The sequence below is a fragment of the Elephantulus edwardii genome, unplaced genomic scaffold (genome assembly GCF_000299155.1).
Source record: "Elephantulus edwardii isolate Elephantulus edwardi_28Jun2011 unplaced genomic scaffold, EleEdw1.0 scaffold00065, whole genome shotgun sequence".
Taxonomy (NCBI): domain Eukaryota; kingdom Metazoa; phylum Chordata; class Mammalia; order Macroscelidea; family Macroscelididae; genus Elephantulus; species Elephantulus edwardii.
In genome coordinates this window covers 8,074,802-8,099,637 of record NW_006399815.1, presented here as the reverse complement: position 1 = coordinate 8,099,637, position 24,836 = coordinate 8,074,802, and the positions used below count along the sequence as shown (strand labels likewise).

General features: G+C 36.2%; 1 protein-coding gene across 1 annotated transcript in view; it reads right to left on the bottom strand.

The window, feature by feature from the left end:
• Positions 1-1,517: 1,517 nt before the first annotated feature.
• The window catches only part of LOC102857539 (A disintegrin and metalloproteinase with thrombospondin motifs 20-like), a 280,569-nt gene continuing 257,250 nt past the window's right edge, over positions 1,518-24,836 (bottom strand). The window contains exons 37-38 of the mRNA XM_006888233.1: positions 11,649-11,753; positions 1,518-1,607 (exon numbers count right to left, since the gene is read on the bottom strand). Coding sequence (XP_006888295.1) covers positions 1,518-1,607; positions 11,649-11,753 — 195 coding nt within the window. The remainder of the gene's footprint in view (positions 1,608-11,648; positions 11,754-24,836) is intronic.

Genomic DNA, 24,836 nt, shown 5'->3' with positions numbered 1-24,836 from the left:
AAATATTCTTAGAATTTCAGGAGTGATTTTAACCTTATAAATATTGTTTATAAATGTTTGTGAAAGAAAATGAAAACAAAATACTCATCTATCACACAAATATGTTTATTATTAAAAGGTTTATAAATCATAAGAATTTCATTACTAACAAAAAACATTTTTAAAACATTCATTTCATACTCATGTTTACAATTGGTTTAAGGCACATAGTGCAAAATACTTCATTTCTGATACAGAGACCGCCAAATGCTCAACCATATCGGCACAAAATTGCTTTACTAACTTATAAGTACAATAAATCTCTAAGAAATATGTGGGGGAAATATTTCTGTGAGTGAAACTAATACACTACTATTTGCTGGGGGAAAAATCTTAGTAGATTGAATTCTTTGTTTTTTTGGTTTACATAGACAGTTGCTATAGAAAAATAATATTTTTTATCTTAAAAATTACATTATTACACAATACACGATTAAATTATTCACCTTAAAAAAACTCTTAATACCATAGAAATTTCCCTAGTCAATTTTATACTGTTTTCTTAAAGTCTATATATGAGAAACCTCATATATAAAATAACTTTAACAACTCTATTAAAAGTTTTGCATATATAAACATAATTTCATGTTTACTGATACAAGAACTTCATAATTCCAAAAAATTTTCACTTATCATTTGATTAATAAGATGTAGTATATAACTTTGAGAAAATAAAATATAAGAATAGGCATATACACATACAAGAGTTATAACGGCATTATAGAATATAAATATTATAAAAAATAAAGCATTATTTGTAAAATAAGTACAATCAAATTAGAGGTAGGTTTTAAAAAGCAAATTTCAATATAACATTTTTTCCTGGATTATAGCCCCAAAAGATCATATTTTTTTATTTAAACAAACATGAGGTTTTAATGTAAAATTTGCACCACAGTTTTCATTACTATTGTTTTAATTAAAGCACCATAATCCACAGTAAAAAAATAAAGAAAAATTAAACAAGAGCATCTAAACTGTATCAGTAGAAAAGTAAAATGACTATGTACTTGTTAAATGTGAATTTGTTATTCACCTGAAAGATTCAATAATAAATATGGTAATGTTGAATAATTTATTTTGCAAATTTATACTTTCTCAACTTTAACATGAAGCACCTAAGATGTTTTGTTGTACAGTGGAACACTAAACAGAGATTATCAGGTTTGGTTTTAGTCATCATATAATTATGGTCCAGTACAAGTTGTTAACAGCAATATGAACTTGGTATAACTCATTCAGGCACCTCTGTATTCTCTACCATAAATTCTGATGTCCTCTGTAAGAAGTCTAGATTGGAATCATACATCAGTTTATTATTAAAACCTTGCAAAAAAAATCAACATTGATTGGAATCCCTAGTGAGCACCCTGAAAAAACAGGCAGAGCCATTTTGGACACATAAATCTCAGAGAAGAAATGAAGAAGTAAAAGCACCAGTTATCTGCTTGTTCCAGAGATTTATGATTGCTGAATTTTCATAATACTTGAATTGGAAGACCAGTACTCACATGAGGAATACATTTTCCACAGAGCCCTCCACATCTGCCGTAAACTTTGGTTCCGTCCTGAAAATATGAAAAGGCAGAAATATGAGAATTCTAGACAAATGTCTGTATGTATAAAGTATAAAAAGCATTCATTTTGAATAGTATGTCTCTAACTTATATTTCCTTCAATAATTGCATTTGAAGTCAAACGTCATAGTATTTTAGGATTAGTATTAATCTGTGGTCATGTGAAAATTAAAATAATTTTCCATGATCTAATATGTACATTAAAATAATTTTCTATAATATGATATTCACATTCACCACTTAAAGGCTATTAAGCATAGACTAATTCTGATGGCCTAGTGGCAAGAAGCTGTGCTGCAGTCTCAAAGGCATGCGGTTCAAGGCCACCAGCTGCGCCGCAGGAGAAGGATGGACAATGTCCTCCCATACAATGAACTGTCTCTGAAAACCTACTGGAGAATCAGACATGGCTTAGTTCCAGCTCTACAGTACACACAACAAGTGGGTAAGGAGTAGCACTGCCAACCCAGAGGCAAGAGGTTTGAATATACCAGCTGCTCCTTGGGGAAAAGACGGGCAGTCTCCTTGTGTGTAATACCTCATGTGTGATACTTCTAAAATCCACTGGAGGCTCTGCTATGAGTCAGTCTAACTTGATGGCAATTAATTAATATTGAGACAATTTCATCAAGTTCACGTAATTTTCTTCAATTTTTCTTTTTTATTCCAGTTATTTCCTAGAAATTCTTCCATATGTGGCATCTACTTCCTAAACAACCCGCCCCTGGAATTTCTATGAACTTTGTTAAATGTCAATGGTTGTAGAGGGGCTTCAGGATTTTTTTTCACAGAGTCGCTATTAGTTTTGCACGATTTGAAAGCAATCAATAACAGCAACAATAGTTAGCTTACTTCATGTAAATTCTCTTAGGGTGAATAAAAGAAAGATGTTACATAAACTTAAGCTTAACTATATAAAATCCGTGTTTTAACCTATACACCTCAAATAACTTATGGAAACATTAAAAACATACCCTGAAAAAAGTGTTGAAGAAAGTGGTAAAAGGAAATATTATTCAAAAGGAGAAAAAGCAGTAATTATAATTAGGAAAGGGCATAAAAGGGAGAACATTTTCTAAGAAGAGCCATTCACCAAAGAATGAGGGGGAAGGAATGCGATAAAGGAGTAGTCAGGACATGGTGGTGCCCTCTCTAAATTTCTCTCAGCTTTAGGTCCTATGATGAGGAGACATACTGATAAGATGAGACAAAAACAGATAGCATTTCCAACATTACTGAAGAAGATAAGCTGTGTTTGTTTTCTTTTCTTTAAATAAGAAGACTAAGGGAGGAGGCTTACTCTAAGATATTTTAAAGTGGAAGAAGATTTTGAGAGCAGGGACTTTGCAGTTTCTTTTTTTTTTCCCCCAGAAATCTTCTAGTGGAAATGATAGTAATGTTTAACTTTGTATTCTTTCTTATTCTCAAAACTTATTGTTTAAATAAGCACTTAATCATTATTACATTTACTGTAGTGAATAAAAATACTTATGCATTTACATTAAGTATATTAGGTATCTTAGTTTCATACAATGAAGCAAGAGTTCATGGGATATGTGTGTGTGTGTGTGTATAATTTGTGTGTCACATTATAATTGTTAAAGATATTTCTTTAATGTTAAAGATATTTCTTAGCTAATTAAATAAGAAAATAGTCTGTGAAATAAGCATTAAATAAGGGGGAAAGAAATAATTTGGCTAATTATTCATATAATCTGGTGACACAGCCAGAGTTGTCTTTGTATTTAAACAAAAAATGTCTAAAAATTTAATTATGTAGTCAGTATATTCATTTGTTGTTGTTTTTATGTACTATCAAGTCGCATGCAGCCTATAACCCATAGTGACCCTATGTACAGTAGCTCTGAAACCTGCCCTGTCCTGAGTCATACTACTTCTGACACATCAATATACATTGCCCCAGGTTTTGTATCAATCCATCTCATCTGGGGTCTTCCTCTCCTGTGCTGTCCCTCCACCCTTATGGGCATGATGTCCTTCTCCAAGAAGCGGTCTCTCCTGGCAATGTGCCCAAAATATGAGAGGCAGAGCTTCAAAATCCTAGCCTCCAAGGAGAAACTTGCTTTTATCCTCTCCAAGACAGACCTATTTGTTTTCTTGGCAGTCCATGATATGTTCTAGACTCTTTTCCAGCACCACAGCTCAAAGCATCAATTCTTTTTCTATCATCCCTATTCATTGTCCAGATCCCTGATGCATAGCAAATAATTGCAAAGACTATGGTCTTGATCAGGCACACCTTATGTCTGTGGACTGACATTGTTACTTTTCAGTATTCTGAAAAAGTTCTCTGACAACAGATTTTCCCAAGGCAATTCATCTTTTGATTTTCTTATCGCTGGTGTTAATAGTGTTGTTTATGGAGCAAAGTAAGCTGTAATTGTTAACAACCTCAATCTCTTCTCCATTTCTCATGGTGCTGTCAATTGTCTCAGTGTTGAGAATCTTTGTCTTCTTGATGTTGAGCTTCAATCCGTATTGAAGACTATAGTGCTTAACGTTCTACAGCAAGCACTTCAGGTCTTCTTCAGTTTCAGCAAGCAAGGTTGTGTCATTTGCATAACATAGATTTTTAAGGAGTCTACCTCCAATCCTGATGTCAAATACCTCCTCAAAAGTCTCTGCTTCCCAAATGATCTGTTCTGCATATAGATAGAAAAATTACAGAGACAGGATGCATCCCTGACACACTCCTTTCCTGATTTTAAATCATGCAGTGTTTCCCTGCTCTGTTCTGAGGACTGCTTCCCTGGTCTAAGTATAGGTTTCACATAAGCACAATCAAGTGTTCTGGGATTCTCATTTTCCTCGATGTTAGTTGCAATTTGTTGTGATCCACACAGTCAATTGCCTTTGCTTAGTCAATTTAACACGGATAGACGTTCCTCAGGTACTCTGCTTTCTGTCAAGATCCATCTGACATTGGTGATAATGTCTCTAGTGCCATGATCTCTTCTATACCCTGGTAGTATTTCTGGTCGTTCATTTAGTTCTACCTTTATACTTACCCAGAATTTCCTTAAAGAATCAATTTCTTCTCATTTCTTAAAAAAGGCTTAGCTTTGAATATGTTAAATAAATACTTCAAAATACATGATCATTTTTTTTTCTTAAGGTCTTCTAGTTTACCCATATAACAGAAGCATACAATTTCAAGGTTATTACTAATTAAATAATAATTTCATGACCTTCATAAATAGAATGCTTAAAGTATTGTATTTAATTTACAAGTAAATATTAGATTCTTTATTTTCTTGATATTGAGCTTTAATCCATATTGAAGGTTGCAGTCTTTGACCTACTGCAGCATGCACTTCAGGTCCTCCTCAATTTCAGCAAGCAGGGTTGTGTCATCTGCATAACGCAGATTGTTGATGAGTCTACCTCCAGTCCTGATGCCACACTTGTCCTCATAGAGCCCAGCATCCTAGATAATCTGTTCCACATATATATTGAAAAGATATAGAGATAGGAGAAATCCTTGAAGCACACTCTTCCCAATGTTGAACCATGCAGTGTTCCCTTGCTCTGTTCTGATGGCTGTCTCCTGGTCCAAGTATAGATTTCACATAAGCACAATCAAGTGTTCTGGGATTCCCATTCTTCTCAGAGTCAGCCACAGTTTGTTGTGATCCACACAGTCCAATGCCTTTGCAGTCAATGAAACATAGATAGGAATTCCTCTGGTACTCTCTGCTTTCAGCCAAGATCCATACGACATTAACTATAATATCCTTAGTGCCACACCCTCTTCTAAATCCAGCCTGCACTTCAGGCAGTTCTCTGTTGATGTACTACTCCAGTTGTTTTTGGATAGTCTGAAGCAGAATCTTGGTTGCATGTGATATCAGTGATACTGTTCAATAATTTCCACACTCTGTAGGATCACCTTTCTTTGGAATGGGAACAAATAGAAATCTCTTCTAGTCAGTTGGCCAGGTGGTTGCCCTCTAGATTTCTTGGCACAACTTGGTGAGCACATCCAGGGCAGCATCTATTTGTTGAAATATGTCTGTTGGTATGCCATCAATTTCTGGGGCCTTGTTTTTTCCTAATTCTTTCAGAGCAGCTTGAACTTCTTCCTTCATCACCACAGGCTCTTGCTCATACATTATTTGATGAAATTCTTCTGTGTTCACCAATTTCTTTTGGTACAATGACTCTGTATACTCTTTCCATTTTATTTTAATGCTCCCTAGATTATTCAATATTCTGCCTAAAGCATCCTTAAGATTGGCAGCATCATAATAGATGATGAAGACTTTGAGATTGTTCACAGATTCAGTTTGCTTGGCTCTACAATCAACACTCTTGTTATTAGCAGCCAGGAAATTAAAATATGAATTGCATTGGAAAAGTTTGCTCTCAGAGACCTCTCCAAAGTACTGAAGAGCAACATTGTTGGTCAGGAAACTAAGGTGCACCTCATACAAGCCATTATCTTTGCAATTACTAGCTATGCATCAGAGAGCTGAATAATGACTAGGGATGATAGAAGGAGAATTGATGCCTTTGAACTGTGGTGCAGGTTCATCTTGGAGAGGGTGAAGATAGACTGTTGCTTGGAGGCAGAGATTCTGAAGCTTCTTCAGAATCTTGGACATGTCGCAATGCAAGATCAGTCCTTGAAGAGGGATGTCATGCTTGGGAGGGTGGAGGGACAGCACAAGAGAGGAAGACCTTTGATGAGCTGGATTGATTTAGTCACTGGGATAATGGGGATAGGTGTGTCAGAAACAATAAAATTGGCAAGGGATACAGCAGGATTTAGGGCTGTTGTACATAGGGTTGCTATGAGTTGTAGGTGACTCAATAGCACATAACAACAACAACAAATACTAGATAAAAGAACATAATATATTTTTATCAACATAAAGCGATTTCATAAAATTTTAAGAATAGGTACTGTTGTCATGTAGGCAAAAATAATTTTAACTTGACTCTCAATCCAATACTTTTTTAAAAAGACACAAAAGACAACTTTACAGATAGATCTCACCTGATGGACTGCATAGGAATGAAATTGACTACATCTGTGGAAGAAATCATTGGAGAAGCTCAATATCGTCAGTCAAAACTAGGCCAGGGGTCAAATGTGGGTCAAATAATTAATTATTAATATAAAAGTTCAAATTGAGGCTGAGGAAAATTAAAATAAGTCCACAAGAACCAAGATATAGTATTGAATCTATTCCATCTGAATTTCAAGATCATCTTAAGAATAAGTTTGAGGCACTGAACACCAATGGTTGCAGATCTTGTGAGTTGTGGGATAATATCAAGGATATTATCCATGAAGAAAGCAGAAGGTCATTACAAAAACAGAGGGAAAAGAAAAAGCTGATATGGATGTCATAAGAGACTAAAAATTTCACTAGAGCATCAAGAAGCTAAAATAAAAAGGAACATGTTGACCCAAAGGGCAGCTCAAGAGGACAAATAAAATAATTAGATGGAATGTGCAGAGAGCTGGAATTGGAGAACAAAAAGGGAAGCATTTGCTTTGCATTTCTCAAGTTGAGAGAACTAAAAAACAAATTTAAACCTTGAGTTGCAATATTGAAAGATGCTATGGGCAATATATTGAATGACCTAGAAAGCATCAAAAGAAGATGGAGGAAAGACACCGAATCACTGTACAAAAAAGAGAACAGACTGACACTGAAAAAATCCCAGGAAGTACCACATGAGGAAGAGCCAATGGTAATGAAAGAGGAAATGGAAGCTACATTGAAGGGACTGGCAAAATATAAGGCCTCAGGAATCGATGGGATACTAATTGACTTGTTTCAATTAACAGAGCCTTGGATGAGCTCACCAGTGTATGCCAGGAAATTTGGAGAACAGTTGTCTGGCTAATGTATTCGAAGAGCTCCATATTTGTTCCTATTCCCAAGAAAGATTAACAAGTGAATGTGGAAACTATGAAACAATATCATTAATAACACATGCAAGCAAAATACTGCTGAAAATCATTCAAAAATGTCTAGAAAAGTACAGAGACAGGCAACTACTAGAAGTTCAAGCAGGATTTAGAAGAGGCTGGGGCACTAGAGATAATCATTGCTGATGTCAAATGGATCCTGGCTGAAAGTAGGCATAACCAGAAGAGTGTCTTTTTTGTGCTTTATGGACTATGCAAAGGCATTTGACTGTGAGGATCATAACAAACTGTGGCTGACATTAAAAAGAATAAGAATCCCAGAGCACTTTTGTGCTCATGCAAAACCTACACCTGGACCAGAAAGCTGTGATGCGAACAGTACAGGGGGACACTGCAAGGTTTAAAATTTAAAAAGGAGTGTATCAAGGTTATATTCTCTCTCCATATCTATTCAACCTGTATGCTGAACAAATTATTCAAAAAGCTGGCCTCTATGAAGAGAAATGTGGCATTAGGATCTGAAGGAGACTCATAAATAATCTGTTATGCAGATGATACAACCTTGCTTGCTGAAAGTGAGGAAGACTTGAAAAACTTGTGGCAGAAGATCAGAGAATGCAGCCTTCTGTATGGATTGCATCTCAATGTCAAGAAAACAAAGATTCTTACCACTGGGCAGATAGACAACCTCACAATGGATGGAGAAGAGATTGAACTGCCAACAACTTCATCTTATAATTGGATCCACAACACCTTTGGTACCAGCAGTCAGGTAATCAGGAGACTGGGAAAGTCCAAAGTTATGAACCTCTCCAAATTATTGAGGAGCAATGATGTCAGTTTGAGGACTAAAGTAAGCCTGATTCAGGCCATGGTCTTGCTGATCAATTGCTATACATCTGAAAGCTGGACAATGAATAGGTTTGACAGAAGAAGAATTGACATCTTTGAGCTGTGGTGTTGGAGAAGAGCACTGAACACCCCAAGTATGGTCAAAAGAACAAACCAATACGTCTTGGAGATGCTACAGCCAGAATCCTCCTTGGAGACAAAGATGATGAGGCTTTACCTGACATACTTTGGGCATGTTGCTTGGAGGGGTGATCCCTTGGAAAGAGATCTGATGCTGGAAATGGTGAAGGGTTGGCAAATGAGAGGAAAACCCTTGAACAGGTGGATTGACACAGGGCTCTAGTGTATCGGGAAGTGGATATGAAGATGTCACAGGACAGGACTGCGTTCAGATACATTGTTCATAGTGTTAACAACTACAATAACGACTTCATCTATCACTCACTTATTTCAATGGAATGTGAACAGCTCAATGAGTTTCTGAGGTGGTAAATTCCAGAGGAAATTGCCCATCTTTTTTTTAGGAAGCCTCAGCTGGATTCCAACAACCAGAGAGGTGCTGCCTGTGTGTTAGCAGTCTAACTCTCCAAGGACTATTCCAACAGAGTTCCCTACTTTTATCCTACATTCAGATTTACTCCAGAGTCACGCTCTCCAAGACACCACAACTATAAATAGGAGACAGATCTCCTCTTATAAAGTGTACATTATAGTACACAACAGCAAAAGCAAAAATCAGTTCAACTATGCATACATGTATTGAAAAGTTAAACTCAAATATCAATGCTACTCAGATAAAGACAGAGAGAGTTAAAAAAGAATGCAACCATACATTGTTACATACCATCCTGTCAGAACCAACTCACAGCTGAACTTCCGAGGAGTTTTCAGAGACAGTAAAATTGCACAGGAGAAGGAGAGACAATCTCCTCCCACTTGATTTACTGCCTCTGAAAACTCCCTGGAGGGACAGCTACAGGTTAGTTCCTACTCAGAAGTACACAACAACAAATTGCATAGGAAGAGATTGCTTAGCCTTCTCCCACAGAGCAGCTGTGGTTCTAATTCTTAAAGGTAATTTGAACTATATATACTAAGTGACAAATGAGTCTTGTGTGGCCGCTGATCACTACACAGAAATAATGAAGCAAATATAGCAAAAAATGTACACTTCCCTCTGAAATACTATCAGAAGAAAGGCTTGATAATTGAAAACTCTATGGAACCCAGCTCTCTGGCATACATAAAAATGGCAATGAGTCAGAAGAGACACAATGGTAATTGGTACTTGACCTACAACTCAAAAACTCATAGCTGGCCCTCCATTGAGTTTCAAAACTGGATGAGAAAAGATTGCTCATGTTTCTCCTGTAGAGTTTCTCATGGATTTGACCCATCAGAGAGATGATGCCTTTATGTTAGCAGTGAAACTCCCCACTGAAACTCCCTTCAGAGAGAAAAAAATTCCACTTCTTTCCAAGGTTCAGTCATTAGTCCTTTACTGTGGTGAGTCGTCCAGTCAGACCCAACCTACAGCTGACCCTCCAACAAGTTTTCAGAGGCACTAAGTCACGCAGGAGGAACTTGCTTATCTTTCTCCCTCCAAGCAGTTGGTGGTCTGAACCAAGTGTCTTTGGGATTGGAGCTCAGCTTCTTCTCTGACATTTGATGTTTCATGTTCAGACATTTCTAGTCTGTATACTGTTGTTAGATGCCATTAAATCAAATATGACTTGTAGTAACCCTATGAATGCTAGATCTGAACCCTGTACTATTCTATGCCATCCTCACAATTTCTGACTCGCTCAAGACCATTGCTGCAGTCATTGTGTCAACCCACATGGTTGAGGGTCTCCCTCTCCTTGACGATTCCTCCATCTTCTCAAGCAGAACGTCCCTCTCCAAGGACAATCTCTCCTAGCAACATGTCCAAAGTATGCAAGAAGGATGAGACATTATAATCTTGGCCTTCAAGGAGCATTCTGGCTGCTCTGTCTCCAAGACATATCTTTTTGCTCTTCTGGCAGTCCATGGGATATTAATTACTCTTCTCCAACACCACAGTTCAAAAGCATCAGTTCTTATACCATCAGCTCTCAGATGCAAAGCAAGAGACTATAAAAACCATGGCCTGAATCAGGAGCATCTTAGTCATCAAACTGACATCGTTGCTCCTCAATAATTTGGAGAAGTCTCTGACTACAGATTTTCCCACAGCAATATGTCTCCTAATTTCCTGACTACTGGGACCAAGTGTATTGACTGTGGGTCCAAGTAAGATAAAGTCATTGACAATCGAATAACTTTTCTGTGCATCATTGCATTGTCTATAACTCCAGTAGAAATTATTTTGGTTTTCTGGATGTTGAGAAGCAATCAATATTGAAGGCTACAGTGTTTAACCTTCTGCAGGAAGCATCTCAAGTCCTCATCACTTCAGAAATAAGATTATGTCACCCACGTAACAAAGGAGGTGTGTGTGTGTGTGTGTGTGTGTGTGTGTGTGTGTGTGAAACTAATATGTTGTTGTTGTTGTTGTTTTTGATTGCCATTGAGTTTAGCACAACTCATAATGACTCTATGAACAAAAGGCCTGAAAAGTTTCTATAAGTATCGGTATTTCTCTAAGTTCACAGAGTTTCCAGAGGCATGTGTTTTAGGAAGTGGATGCCACTCCTGCTTCCAAACCTATCTTAAACTGTGAGCTCCACAAACACTGTCCACCATGGCAGGCCATTATGGCATTTGACTCCCAATGGCACAAGGTTCAGCATCCCAGCAACCCCAGATTACCTCAATACAGCAAATTGCTGACTATCATCATTTTTCCAAGTTTATAGAGTTTTTAGAGACATGTAGTTTAGGAAGTAGATGCCACTCTTGCTTCCAAACCTGAAGCGATCTGGGAGCTCCATTAACAGCCTATGATGGGTAGCCATTATGGTGTTTGACACACCTATGGTACAGTTGTTGCATTATGGCATTTGAGACTTCATTGGCACAAGGTTCAGTGTCACAGCAAACCTAGATTACCTCAGCACAGCAAATTGGCAAAAATGCTTTAAAACTTGGTAAAATGTTCCTAAAAAATATAGTAACAAGGGATTAAAATAAAAATCAATATATGTAAAGTTTATAAAGCAACCTAATTCATAATTTCAGAATTTAACTGTTTGGTCATAAATTATCTTTATAAATCACTCTCAGATGGGACCGTCAATGCTAGTAAAAACACAGAAGTATCTCAAGTGGACTCTTTGGACAGCAGGACTTACTTGTGATCTGTGTATAATGACAGAGGCATAGCTCCCCTGAGCAAGCCACTTTGCTGTGCTGGATATCTTCATCCCAGTGCCTGCCAGATTAATACTGAACTGCCCCTGGAGTATACACAAAACAAAGCAAAACAAAATTAAGAGGAATTCATAAAATATTGGAAAATGCCTTTTACTAGAAACATCAAATTATCGGTTCTGTAAGGATCAACTCAGTTATTTTCAAAGGTCTTCTTTTATAAAATTATAAAATAGTAACAAAAATGTTCCATAAAGACAATGACTCAGTTAAATTCTAAAAGTTGATTACAAATATTTCTCAGTTACAAGAGACAATTGAATTAATGCCATATAGTGCTTTCTATGCAAAAGTGACTTTCAGGCCCTCAGATATCAACACTTGACAGGTACAGCTAGTGGTTTTGTAGCTGCAAGAAAGACTTGACAAGAAAGTGGTGTTGATAGGGTCTGGCAGATTGCATCATTTCCCAAGTTTCAATTACAGATCCATTTTGATAAATTTGCTAGAAGGTGTACACTTTTTGATGATTCAAGGATCTTCTGTTGTTATGATTCATTTTGGTGATTAAAAATATTATTTTCAACTCATTATACAATACTATGAAGTGTAGTATGAAAGTTCTGTACTATGTTCTTTCTAAAAAGCCAGAAATAAATTTGGATTGTGACATCAAATGATTTACACATATTGTAGCGGGTGGGCCCCCTAGTGGCTTTATGATTTGATTATTTTCAATTACAATGACTTTTTTGGTGTCAAAACTTTTCATACTATTTAAAAAAAAATCATTAAACTTTATTCATTGAGGAAATTGGTAACTAAAATGAGTAAAACTTGTGTCATAATTAAAATGACCTCACAGGAAAAAAAATAGAGGTTTTAAAAAAAAGAAGTAAATGCTTATTTAACCAAATGACATTGCACAATGTGAATATAAACTCAGAACAATATTTAGGCTTGCTTTGCACAAGATCCAAATGGTCTAATGTGTGAATCTTAAACAAGACTTTTAATGACATTGGGGGCTAAGCTATATGAAGTAAAGTATCACCTTTTCATGAAAACAAAGGCTGAATAAACTTCAAATATATTAATAATACGAATATTGCTGGTGATAAAGCCTTAAAATACTAGTTTAGTTGATGTTGGTTTAGTTTATTAGCCTTGAATTTCTAACAATCTTAAACTTTTATTTGTAATATAAAGACAATATCTGAAGAATGTTTTGATAATATAAACTATATTGGAAAAATTCTATGATAATTTCTTATTCTATCTAGTATCACTTACTTAGAATATGGGTTACATGCTTGTATCATTGCTCTATTCCCTCCGCCTAGAGTAAGGCTGAGTATTCAATAAGTAGTTTTTGATTAATAGACTAAGAGTAGCATCATGAAATTTACATTATAGCATAATAAAAGTAATTATTGTATAAAACCTTTCAGAGCCATTGTAACAAATAGCACTAACCTTACCTATACTTGTGTTTTAGTTTGGTAAACATTTGAATGAAAAGAATAAATTTGTAGGATGAATTATATTTACATGGGCATAATCAATATCCATGAAAGCAAGAGTACTAAAATCAAATGATGTATTGCACTGAGCAAATCTGCTGTAAAAAGCCTCCTTAAAACCTTATTAAGTATTTGATGCTTTGATGGCTTTTCTTTGGTGACTGAAGTTTGCACTACTAAACCTATAGTATTTTCAAATGTGCTATATACATGAGAAAGTTGAACAACAAAAAAAGGCATAGTGTCCTCCTTATGGGACTGAGTTAGTTCACTTGGCAGACAATGGAATACTACTCAGCATGTAGGAGCAATGATTTTGAAAATTCCTACCTAACTTGGGAGGGACTGTGTAGCATTATGCTAAGTGAGCTAACTCAGTCCCATAAGGGCAAATACTGTATTAGACGGTTATTGCAGAAACAGATAACTACTAAAATGTGTATGAGGATCCAAGGGCAGGAGCAGGGAGCAGAGGGGTGAGGAATCATAGGGTTGCACAATCTGATGGTTGGAGGGAGGAGTGGGTAAAAGAAACAGGAAAGATCGGGTGTGAAAAACAAGGTATACAAACTTTGTAAGTAAAATTTTATTTTTATGAAAAAGGAAAATTAAAGAATAATTGGCACAAATACAGTGTGATAAAGAATAATACTGACTATACCACAGACTGCTAGAACAAATGTGTATTAAATGGAGTACCGCCAGAGCAATCTTTAGAGGCAAGGAATGTGAGATGTGAGACTGATACTCTGGCTTTTACTATGGTATCAGGAAGCACAAATTCCTGGGAAAAAGACATAATCCTTAGTAGAGAGGCAATGAAAAAAGGGAAGAAATTTTAAAAAGGCGGATAGACTGCAACAACGGGCTCACATGTACCTACAATACGGAAGGTAACATACGATCAGTATAGGTTTCATCCTGTTGTATGAGGGGTCAAAGTCAGAATTCACTTGATAGCACCTCACCAATATAGATTTTAATCTGAGTAGTTTGATCCTATATTTTGGTACTCTAATAAGCTTCTTATTATTTAAAGTGGAAATAGGTCTTTTTTGAAGTAGGTTTTATGTGACTTCTCATTTATTGAATATTAAGGTTGGACCATGCAATGTTTTCAAGACATTTGTTTTTGTTCTATTATCATTATTTCTCTACTTCCCTAATTAATGTGGTTTGGAAACATTCAATCATATATACATATTGGAAATAAAATGAACGAATGATTAGACCATGAAATGACAGAATTAAATGGTCATTAACACAATCACTTGATTCTAGAAATACTTATTCTACTTTTTTCTGGATTGATTTTCATGAGTTTTACATCTACTTTTAGACTTTGTTTAAAAACTATCAAATAAAATAACAAATTTTTTAACTTCACCTTAATGTTTGCATAATGTTGCTAGAAGTAAAGCTTTATTTCACTCACCATTTATCTGTTCAAAACTAATTGAGTAGAATACATAGTATCAAGTTCTGTAGCAATTCAAAACCAGATTTAACTCTAGGCCCAATATACAAAGCAGCATATGTACACAAATAATTACATTGCAATGTAGAGGATATTTGGTAGCATAATAAAAGTACTGATAAATTTCTATGAAAATTTGGATATGGGTGGTGTGGCAGGAAGAGGCACAGCGCAGAACCCACAGTACCTTGGGGGAATCACTGCTTTTTAGATACACCATGCAGTACCCCTAAAGCTCAAACAGAAGGGAGAGTTCGAGCAGCTAGAATGAGGCAGAGATGCCAGTTCTGGAAGGGAATAACAGGATTCCCGGTTTCCTGTTTAGGTACTTTGGGGGAATCACTGCTGTTGAGACTGAGGCCCAACAAAGAGCATAAATAGGCAGGTCCTTCACAAAACATTGGCATACTCTGAATCACTAGAGAGTTACAACAACCTAATATCTACTAAGGAAAGACTCACATAGTATCAAGAAAACAGCGGTTTGCCTCAGTTAGCATGAAAAAACAAAATAATCCTTTTTCTAAAAAAAAAAAAAATACCCATTGACTACCCCAGATAGAACCAGAAGAAATAAGTTGGTGTGGAATTCTTTGAAAAGCTACAGAAGATGTAAATGGTGGAAGAAACAAGTAAGAAAGCAAATACCCAGAGACAATAATCCAGAAGAAATACATTGATGAGGAACAACTTGAACAGCTATAGAAGAAACTGCAAAAGATGGAAGAAAGAATTGATAGTACAAAGAGGTACAGGAACATACAAGACAGTGAGGGTACAGCCAACATAGTACTGGAAATAACAGAAAAGCATGAATCCAGAATATTAAGACCCAAATGGCAGAAGTGTCCAACGTGCTGGTAGAACAAAAAAGTAGAACTAAGGAGATGGAACAGCCAGTGAGCTGAAAGACAAGAGCTTCACACTAGAAGAAAAATCAGAGATGAGACATATGAAAATGAAGAAAACATTACAATCATGTGGGATAACATCAAAAGGAATAAGATATGTGTGATTGGAATTCTAGAACAGGAGAGTTACAGGAAAATCACTAAGATAATTGTGGAGGAAGAATTAGAAGAAAACTTCCCAGGTATTTTCAAGAACAGGGGAACCCACATTCAAGAAGCACAGCACCCTTCTGCCAAAGACAGCCAGAAATGTACAATCTAAAGACTAAAATTGATCAATGGGACCTTCTGAAGATTAAAACCCTGTGTTCATTCAAAATTTTTTCCCACAGGTGAAAAGAAAACCTACTGACTGAGAAAAAACATTTGGCAATACCATCTCAGACAAGAGTCTCATAATGAAAGTTTATAGACTATTCCTGAGCCTCCACAAGAAAAAATTTGATAACCCAATTACAAAATGAGTGAAAGATGTAGAAAGATTTTCACAGAGAAAAGTATTCAAGTGACCAACAGACATATGAAGAAATGCTCCAAATCACTGGTAATAAGTGATACAATTCAAAACCACAATGAGATATCATATCACTCCAGTAACAGTGGCAAAGCTAAACAGGATAGCAAGCAATAAATGTTGTAGTGATTGTAGTGAAATAGGAACTCTTATATATTGTTGGTGGGGTTGTACAATTGTATAACCACTCTGGAAGGCAGTTTAACACTTCCTCAGAAAGCTGAACATAGAAATTCCATATGATCCAGCTATTCCACTGCTTGGAATATATCCTAAGAAAATGAGAACTGAGGCTCAAATGGAAACTTGTATATCAATGTTCATAGCAGAATTGTTCACCATTGCAAGAACATGGAAACAGCCTAGCTATCTAACCACAAATGAATGAATTGAAAGTTGTGGTATGTTCATACAGTGGAATACTACACAGCACACAGGAGCAATCATTTTTTAAATTACTACCTAACTTGGGAGGGACTGGAGAGCATTATGTTGAGTGAACTAACTCAGTCCCATAAGGATAAATACTGTATAAAAGCAATATTGTAGAATGAATATGAGGATCCAAGGTCGGGGAGAGGGTGGAAATAGAGGGGTGAGGATGGGTGGGTAAGGTATTAATCATTGGGTGGCACAAGCCATTGGGTGGGTGGGATGAAGGAAATAGGAAGGATCTTTTGTGAAAAACAATGTATTCAAACTTTGTAAATAAATCAGAATAAAACTTTTCAAAAGAAGTACAGCAAATAGACTAGGCCCAAAAAGAAGTACACTAAATAGACTAGGCCCCCAAAAGAAAAAAACATCAGGACATATCATAGTCAAATTCTCCAAATTAAAAGATAAGAATAGATTTCTAAAAGCAGCAAAAGAAAACAAAGAATCATTTACAATGGAGATAAAATTTGATTAAGTTCTGGTTTCTCAGCAGAAACCATGCAAGCTAGAAGTCAATGAGATGGAATATACAGAAGGTGGAACAAAAACAATTGCTAGCCAATGATCCTATACCCAGTGAAGCTCTCCGTCAAATATGAAGAAGAAATTAAATTATTTTCAGAAAAGAAGGAACCTAAGGAATTTGTGGAAACAAGACCAAAACTACAAGAAATTTTAAGTGAAATCTTTCACATGGAGACACACACAAAAAAGTGCCTGGACCATAATAACAAGAAATAATAGAAAAAGAAACATGACAAAATGGCATAAGTAAAACTTGGCCTGACAATAATCACATGTAATGTGAATAAAATAAATGCACAGATTAAGAGAAAAGGAGTAGCAGAATGGGGGGGGGGGAGGGAAACATAGTCCATGTATTTGTTACCTGCAAGAGACACATCTAAAAAAAGAAGAGGAAGAAAGACTCAACATCAAAGGCTGGAGGGAAAAAATAAGCCAAGTCAATGGCAACTTCAAAAAAGCAGCAGAAGTGGCAATAACAATCTCTGATAAAATATATTTCAGAATGAAAACCATCATAAAAGATAAGAAAGGGCATTAAATACTAATTAAAGACACAATAGATCAAGAAGACATAACCTTGGTCAATATTTATACACCAAATTATAGACCTGCAAAATACATGAAAAGAGGGTTAACAGAATTGAAGAAAGAAATAGCACCGCTATTGTGGTAGGAGACTTCAACACACCACTATCATCAAAGAATAGGTCAGCTCAAAAGAAACTCAACAAAGATGCAGAAGATCTAAAGTATGCAATCAGCCAACTCAACCATGTGTATGTATTCAGGGTACTGAACCCAACTAAAATACAATTTGCTTTCTTCTCAAGTACAATGGTACATTCTTCAGAATAGATCACATATTAGGACACAAAGCAAGCCTCAGCAAATGAAAAAACATTGAAATAATACCAAGTTATCTTCTCAGATCACAAAGCCAAAAATCTAGAAATTAACGACAGAAGATTGAAGCTTACAAAACCACCCATGGGGAAGCTGAATAAGTCTCTGCTAAAACATGATTGAGTTATTAAAAAAAATAAATAATTAAATTTAAAATGTCCCTTGAAACAAATGAAAATAAAATATGCAACATGTCTCTGAGGTGCAGCTAAGGCAGTCCTCAGGAGGCAATTCATAGCAATAAGCAAACTCATTTGAAACAAAACAAAACAAAAAGAAGAAAGGAGAAAAATCAATGACCTAACTAAACATGTTCATCAAATAGGAAACGAATAATAAACTAATCCTACAGCCTCTAGAAGAAAAGATTATAAGGATAAGATCTGAAGTCAATGAGATAGAAAACAGAAAAACAATTGAAACCAACAATGAGACCAGGAGCTGGTTTTTCAAAAGGGTCAATAAAATTGACGAAACACTGGCAAACTTAACAACAACAACAACAAAAATAAGAGAGAAGACACAGATAACTTGGTTAAGAAGTGACAGAGATGACATCACAATAGAACCAGATGAAATGAAATAGATAATATCAATAAACTATGAAAAACTACATTCTGATAAATTAAAAAACCTAGAGAAAATGGAAACTTGAAACTGTTACCCTACCCACATTGACAAGGACAGAAGTAGAACACTTGAACAGACCTTTCACAAAAGAAGAAATAGAAAAAGTTATAAAAAGACTTCCCCCTAAGAAAAGTTCTAGACAAAATGGCTTCACAGATGAATTCTACCATTCAGAGAGGATCTATCACCAATTCTACTTAAATTATTTCAAAAAATTGAAATATAAAGAACATTCTCAGAATCCTTCTACGACGCAAGCATAACCCTAATACCAAAACTAGGCAACGCTATTATCAAGAAAGAAAACTACAGACCTATAACTTTCATGGATATAGAAACAAAAATCCTTAACAAAATCTTAGCCAATAGAATCCAAAAGCACATTAAAAAAAATCACCATGACCAAGAAGGATTCATAACAGGTATGAAAGGATGTTTCAACATAAGAAAAATAATTAACATAATTTACCATATTAACAAAGTAAATAACAAGAACCATACAATCAATTGATGCAGAAAAGACATTTCACAAAATCTAACATATCTTCCTGATAACGACACTCAGCAAAATTGGAATAGAAGGGAATTTCCTCAACGTAATGAAAGGTATGCATGAAAAACTAAGAGCCAACAACATTCTCAATGGAAAAAGACTAAAAGCATTTTGCTTGTGAACAGGGAACAGACAAGGTTGCTCACTGTCACCACTTTTATTCAATATTGTATTGTAAGTGCTTGTTAGAGCAATGCAACAAGTGAAGGAAATAGAAGGTATCCAGATTGACAAAGAGATAGTTTAAACTATTGCTATATGCGGATGGTATGATAGTTTACACAGAAAATCCCAACGACTCAACCAAAAAACCCTGTAAGTAGGCCAGTTTAGTAAAGTGGCAAGATAGATCAATATCCAAAAATCAGTAGAATTCCTCTATAATAACAAAGAGAACTCAAATAAGGAAACCAAGAAAGCAATACCATTTACAATAGTAAACCACAAACTGAGAAACTTGGGAGCGAACCTAACTAGAAATACAAAAGACAGATGCAAAGAAAACTACAGAACGTTTCTGCAAGACACAATAAAAGACCTAGAGAAATGGAGAAATGTGCCCTGTTCACGGATAGAAAGACTCAATATTGTGAAAATAACAATCCTACCAAAAGCAATCAACTTGTTCAATACAATCCCAATACAAATACCAATTTGATTTTTCAAGGAGGTCAAAAGGGAAATTTTTTCGTTTATTTGAAGAGGAAAGAGACCCTGAATAAGCAAAGCACTTCTGAGAAACAAAACTTAAGTGGGAAGTATAGCACTCCCTGAAAGCAAAACCTACTACACAGTGGTAGTAATGAAAACACCGTAGTACTGGTACAATTATGGGCACATAGACCAATGGAACAGAATTGAGATCTCAGAAATAGACCCAACTCTCTATGGTTAAAGATATTCAACCAGGAGATAAAATCTATCAAATGGGGAAATGATAACCTCTTCAACAAATGGTGCTGGCCAAACTACCCTAAGAAAGCCGAAACAGGGTCAACATCTCACACTATACACAAACATCAACTCAAGGTGGATCAGAGACCTTGGATTAAAGCCCAAAACCATAAAGTTCATAAGAGACAAACTGAGGTCAAGCTTAGAAGTCCTAGCCTATGGTATAAAGAGACTGACAAATATAGCCAGAAATGCACAATCTGACGAGGACAAAATTGAGGCATGGGACCTTCTAAAGATTAAATCGTTATACGTAACAAAAACTTTTTTCCAACAGGTGTAAAGAAAACCCACTGACTGGGAACAAACATTTGGTAATATCATCTCAGACAAGAGTCTCATAACAAAAATTTATAGAATACTCCTGGGCCTCCACAAGAAATAGACAGATAACCCAACTACAAAATGGGCAAAAGATACAGGGAAAGAATTTTCACAGAGGAAGATATCCAAATGGCCAACAGATATACGAAAAAATGCTCCAAATCACCGGCAATAAGAGATGCAAATCAAAACCACAATGAGACACTATATCACTCCAGTAACAGTGGCAAAGCTTAACAGGACAGCAAGTAATAAATGTTGGAGAGGATGTGGTGAGATAGGAACTCTTATATATTGTTGGTGAATTGTAAAAGGTATAACGACTCTGGAAGGCACTTTAATACTTCCTCAAAAAGGTGAACATGGAAATTCCAAATGATCCAGCTATTCCACTGTTTGGAATATATCCTAAGAAAAGAAGAACTGAGGCTCAAACGGAAACTTGTACACCACTGTTCCTAACAGTATTATTCACCATTGCAAGAACATGGGAACAGCCCAGATGTTCAGCCACACCAAATGGATGGAGAAATTATGGTACATTTACACAATGGAATACAGCTTACAGGAACAATGATTTTTTTATAAATTACTACCTAACTTGGAAAGAGTTGGAGAACATTATGCTGAGTGAACTAACTCAGTCCCATAAGGACAAATATTGTATAAAACCATTATTGTAGAATGAGTCTGAAGATCCAAGTGGAGGGGGATGGTGAAAGCAGAGGGGTGAGGATGGGTGGAGGGAGTGGTTAATCATAAGGTTGTGGGGTGATAAAGGAAATGGGGAAGATTTGGTGTGAAAAATAACGTATCCAAACTTGGAAATAAACCAGTATAATTTTTTTTAAAAACCAACTGGATATAATAACTAAGTATATGAAATCATGAATTATAATACATATAAAAGAAAAAGAAAAGCTATAGATTTCAGGGTATTCTTTGGATGTGATATTTTTGAAAGACAGGAGACTGTTACACCTGAAAGGCAGCAAACAGCAAGTGGTTGGCACAGAAAGATGAGCTAAAGAGGCAAAGAAACTACAGAGCAATGTGAAATGGAACTGTGAGTTTCTGAGCGCATCTTGTTAGAAAACCACATGCCTTTGGAGCAGGAGGCTTACTAGACAAGTGGATGCCCTAAGGCAACTGTCAGGAGCTCTGACTTGTTCATCACAGATACCTTTAAAACAAAACAAACCACAAGTGATGACTATACGTATGGACCTTGTCTGATGTAATGCTTAAGAATCAGATTGACTACATTTGTGGAAGTAACTATTGGAAAAACTCACTATCTGCAATCAAAACCAGACTAAGGGCTGGCTTGGAACAGACCATCAATTACTCATGGGCAAGTTTAAATTGAAGCTGAAGAGAATAACAATGAGTCCACAAGACCCAATATATTATCTTAAATCAATTCCACCTGAATTAAAAAGCATCCAAGAATAGATTTTAGGTACTTGACACTAATGATCGAAGTCCAGAAGAGCTGTGGGATGACAGCAAAGATATCGTTCACAAAGAAAGCAAAAGATTTTTGCAAAGACAGAGGAAGAAGAAAAGACAGAAATGGATGTTAGAAGAGACTCTGAGAATTGCCCTAGAACAACAAGCAATCAAAACAAAAGGGATAAATGCTAAAGTAAAGGAGATAAATATTTCAAAGAGTAGATTGAGAAAGCAAAGAAAAGTGTTACAATGAAATGTGCAAAGAAATGGAGTCAGAAAAAAAGAAGGAGAACACGATAGGGGCTTCTGAAGCTGAAGGAACTGAAAACTTAAAGCCCTGAGTCACAGCACTGAAGTCTGCTATGGAAAAAATCTTAAATGATCCAGGAAGCATCAAAAGAAGATGGATGAAATACACCAAGTTATTGAATAGAAATGAATTGATTGAAACGGAACCAAGAGAGAAAGTAGTATACAATCAAGAAGTGATGGAGGAAGAATGTCAAGTCATACTGAAGACATCAGCAGAAGTATGACCCCAGGAATTGATGAGATACCAAATCACATGTTTCAACGAACAGATGCAGCTCTAGACTACGCCAGGAAATTTGGAAGACAGTTATCTGGCCAACTGACTGGAGAAAGATCCATATTTGTTTTCATTCCAAAGAAAGGTGATCCAACTGAATGCAGAAATTATTCCACAATATCACTAATATCACATTAAAGCAAAATCCTGCTGAAGATCATACAGGGATGGTTGGAACAGTGCATTAATAGAGAACTGTCAGATGTTCAAGCTGGATTTAAATGAAGATATGGCACTAAGGATATAATTGCTGATCTACAGTGAATCTTGGATGAAGCAGGAGATAGCAGAAGTATGCATATTCGTGTTTTATTGCTTATGCAAAAGCATTTGATTGTGTAGATCATAACAAATTGTTGATAACATTGAGAGTGAGAATCCCAGATCACTTATTTTTGCTCATTAAAAAAAACAAACAAACAAACCTGTATCTAGCTGAGAAGACCATTTGCTGAATAGAGCAAGAGAACACTGAATGGTTTAAAATCAAGAAAGATGTATTTCAAGGCTTGGCATCTGTGCTTCCTTCAACATCATGTCATAAAAACTCGAGGTCATTTTCATCAATTTTGTTCTCATCATCTATATTGTATTTCTGTAGTCTCTGTAATACCTTTACTGCTGCATTCATTGCAAATACGTTTTTTAAGAGACATAAACGTAGATTATACACATGGATTTCACCTGAAGGTATGCATAGGAATCAGATCGATTACATCCATGGAAAAAACCGCTGGAGAAGCTCAATATCAGCTGTGAAAACTAGGCCAGGAGCTGATTGTGGTAATGAGACTGACTCAGGACAGGGAAGGTTTCAGAGCTGCAGTATATAGGGTCACTATGCATCACAGATGACTCAATTGCACAGAACAACAATAACATACTATGACAGGTTTGGAAGCAGGAATGGCATCCAATTCCTACTGAGTCATTGTATAGAAAGGAATTGGCAGATACAGGAGAATTTAATGAAATAACATATGAGCAAGAGCCTATGGTGATGAAGGAAGAATTTCAAGCTGCTTTGAAGGAAATAGCAAAAAATAAGGGCCCAGGAATAGGTTTGTCCTGGAGAGGGTGAAACTGGACTGCTCCTTGGAAGCAAGGATTCTGAAGCTTCATCTGACGTACTTTGGGCAAGATGTATGGAGAGACCAATCCTTGAAGAGGCATACCATGTTTGTAAGGGTTGAGGGACAGCACAAGACTGTTGGTGGGAGTGTAAAATGGTGCAACCCCTGTAGAAAGCGGTATGGCGCTTTCTCAAAAAGTTGCAAACAGAGATACCATTTTAACTCAGCAATTCCACTACTGACTGGGAATATACCCCAAAGAGACCACAACTGACACCCAAGCAAATTTAATCTGTATGCTAAGCAAATCATGTGTGAAGATGAATTATATGAAGAAGAATATGGCATTAGAATTGGAAGAAGGCTCATTAACAACTTACAATATTTGGATAATACAACTTTGCTTACCAGAAGTGAGGATGATTTTAGAAGCTTATTGTTGAAGGGCAAGGACTGCAGCCTTCAATGTGATTGACACCTCAATATCAAAAAAACAATGTTCCTCACCTCTGGGCCAAAAGGCAACACCATGACAGATAGACAGAAGATTGAAATGGTTAATTATTTCATCTTGCTAGGATCCACAATATATCCCTTTGTAACAGCAGTCAAGAAAGCAGAAAATCTGTAGTGTTGTGCAGGTCTGGAATTAGAGACCTCTCCAAAGTGCTGAGGAGCAACGATTTCTGTTTAACTAAGGTGCACTTGATCTTAGCCATGGTGTTTTCAATTATTTTCTATACATCAGAAAGGTGTACATTGAAAAAGGATGAGTAGAAGAATAGATTTCTTTGAGCTGTGGTGCTGGAGCAGAGTGCTGAATATGGAATAATATATATATATATTTTTTTTTCTTGGAGAAGGTACAACAACCAGGGTGCTCCTTGGAGGGAAGGATGATGAAGCTCTATCTAACATATTTTGGACATACTTCGATCAGAAGAAGCCCATACTTGCAAAGGGACATCATGCTTGGAATGGAAAAGGGGAGGGTCAGCAGAAGAGAAGACCCTCAAAGAGATGGATTCACACAGTGACTAGTGACTAGTGCTTGAGTATTGCAGAGATGGTGATTATGTTGCAGGATAGGGCAAGGTTCAAGTATGCTGTTCAGAAAGTCACTGTGAGTTTCAGTCATCTTGGTAACACCTAACAAGAAGAATACATTTGCTGAGGAGTTAGATGCAGGCACCTTGTGGGTTAGACTTGCGGAAGAGTGGGGTGTCACTCTCACCTAAACATGACACAATCAAAAAAATAATGGGTTCATTCTATGAAGCAAACATATCTTTGATAC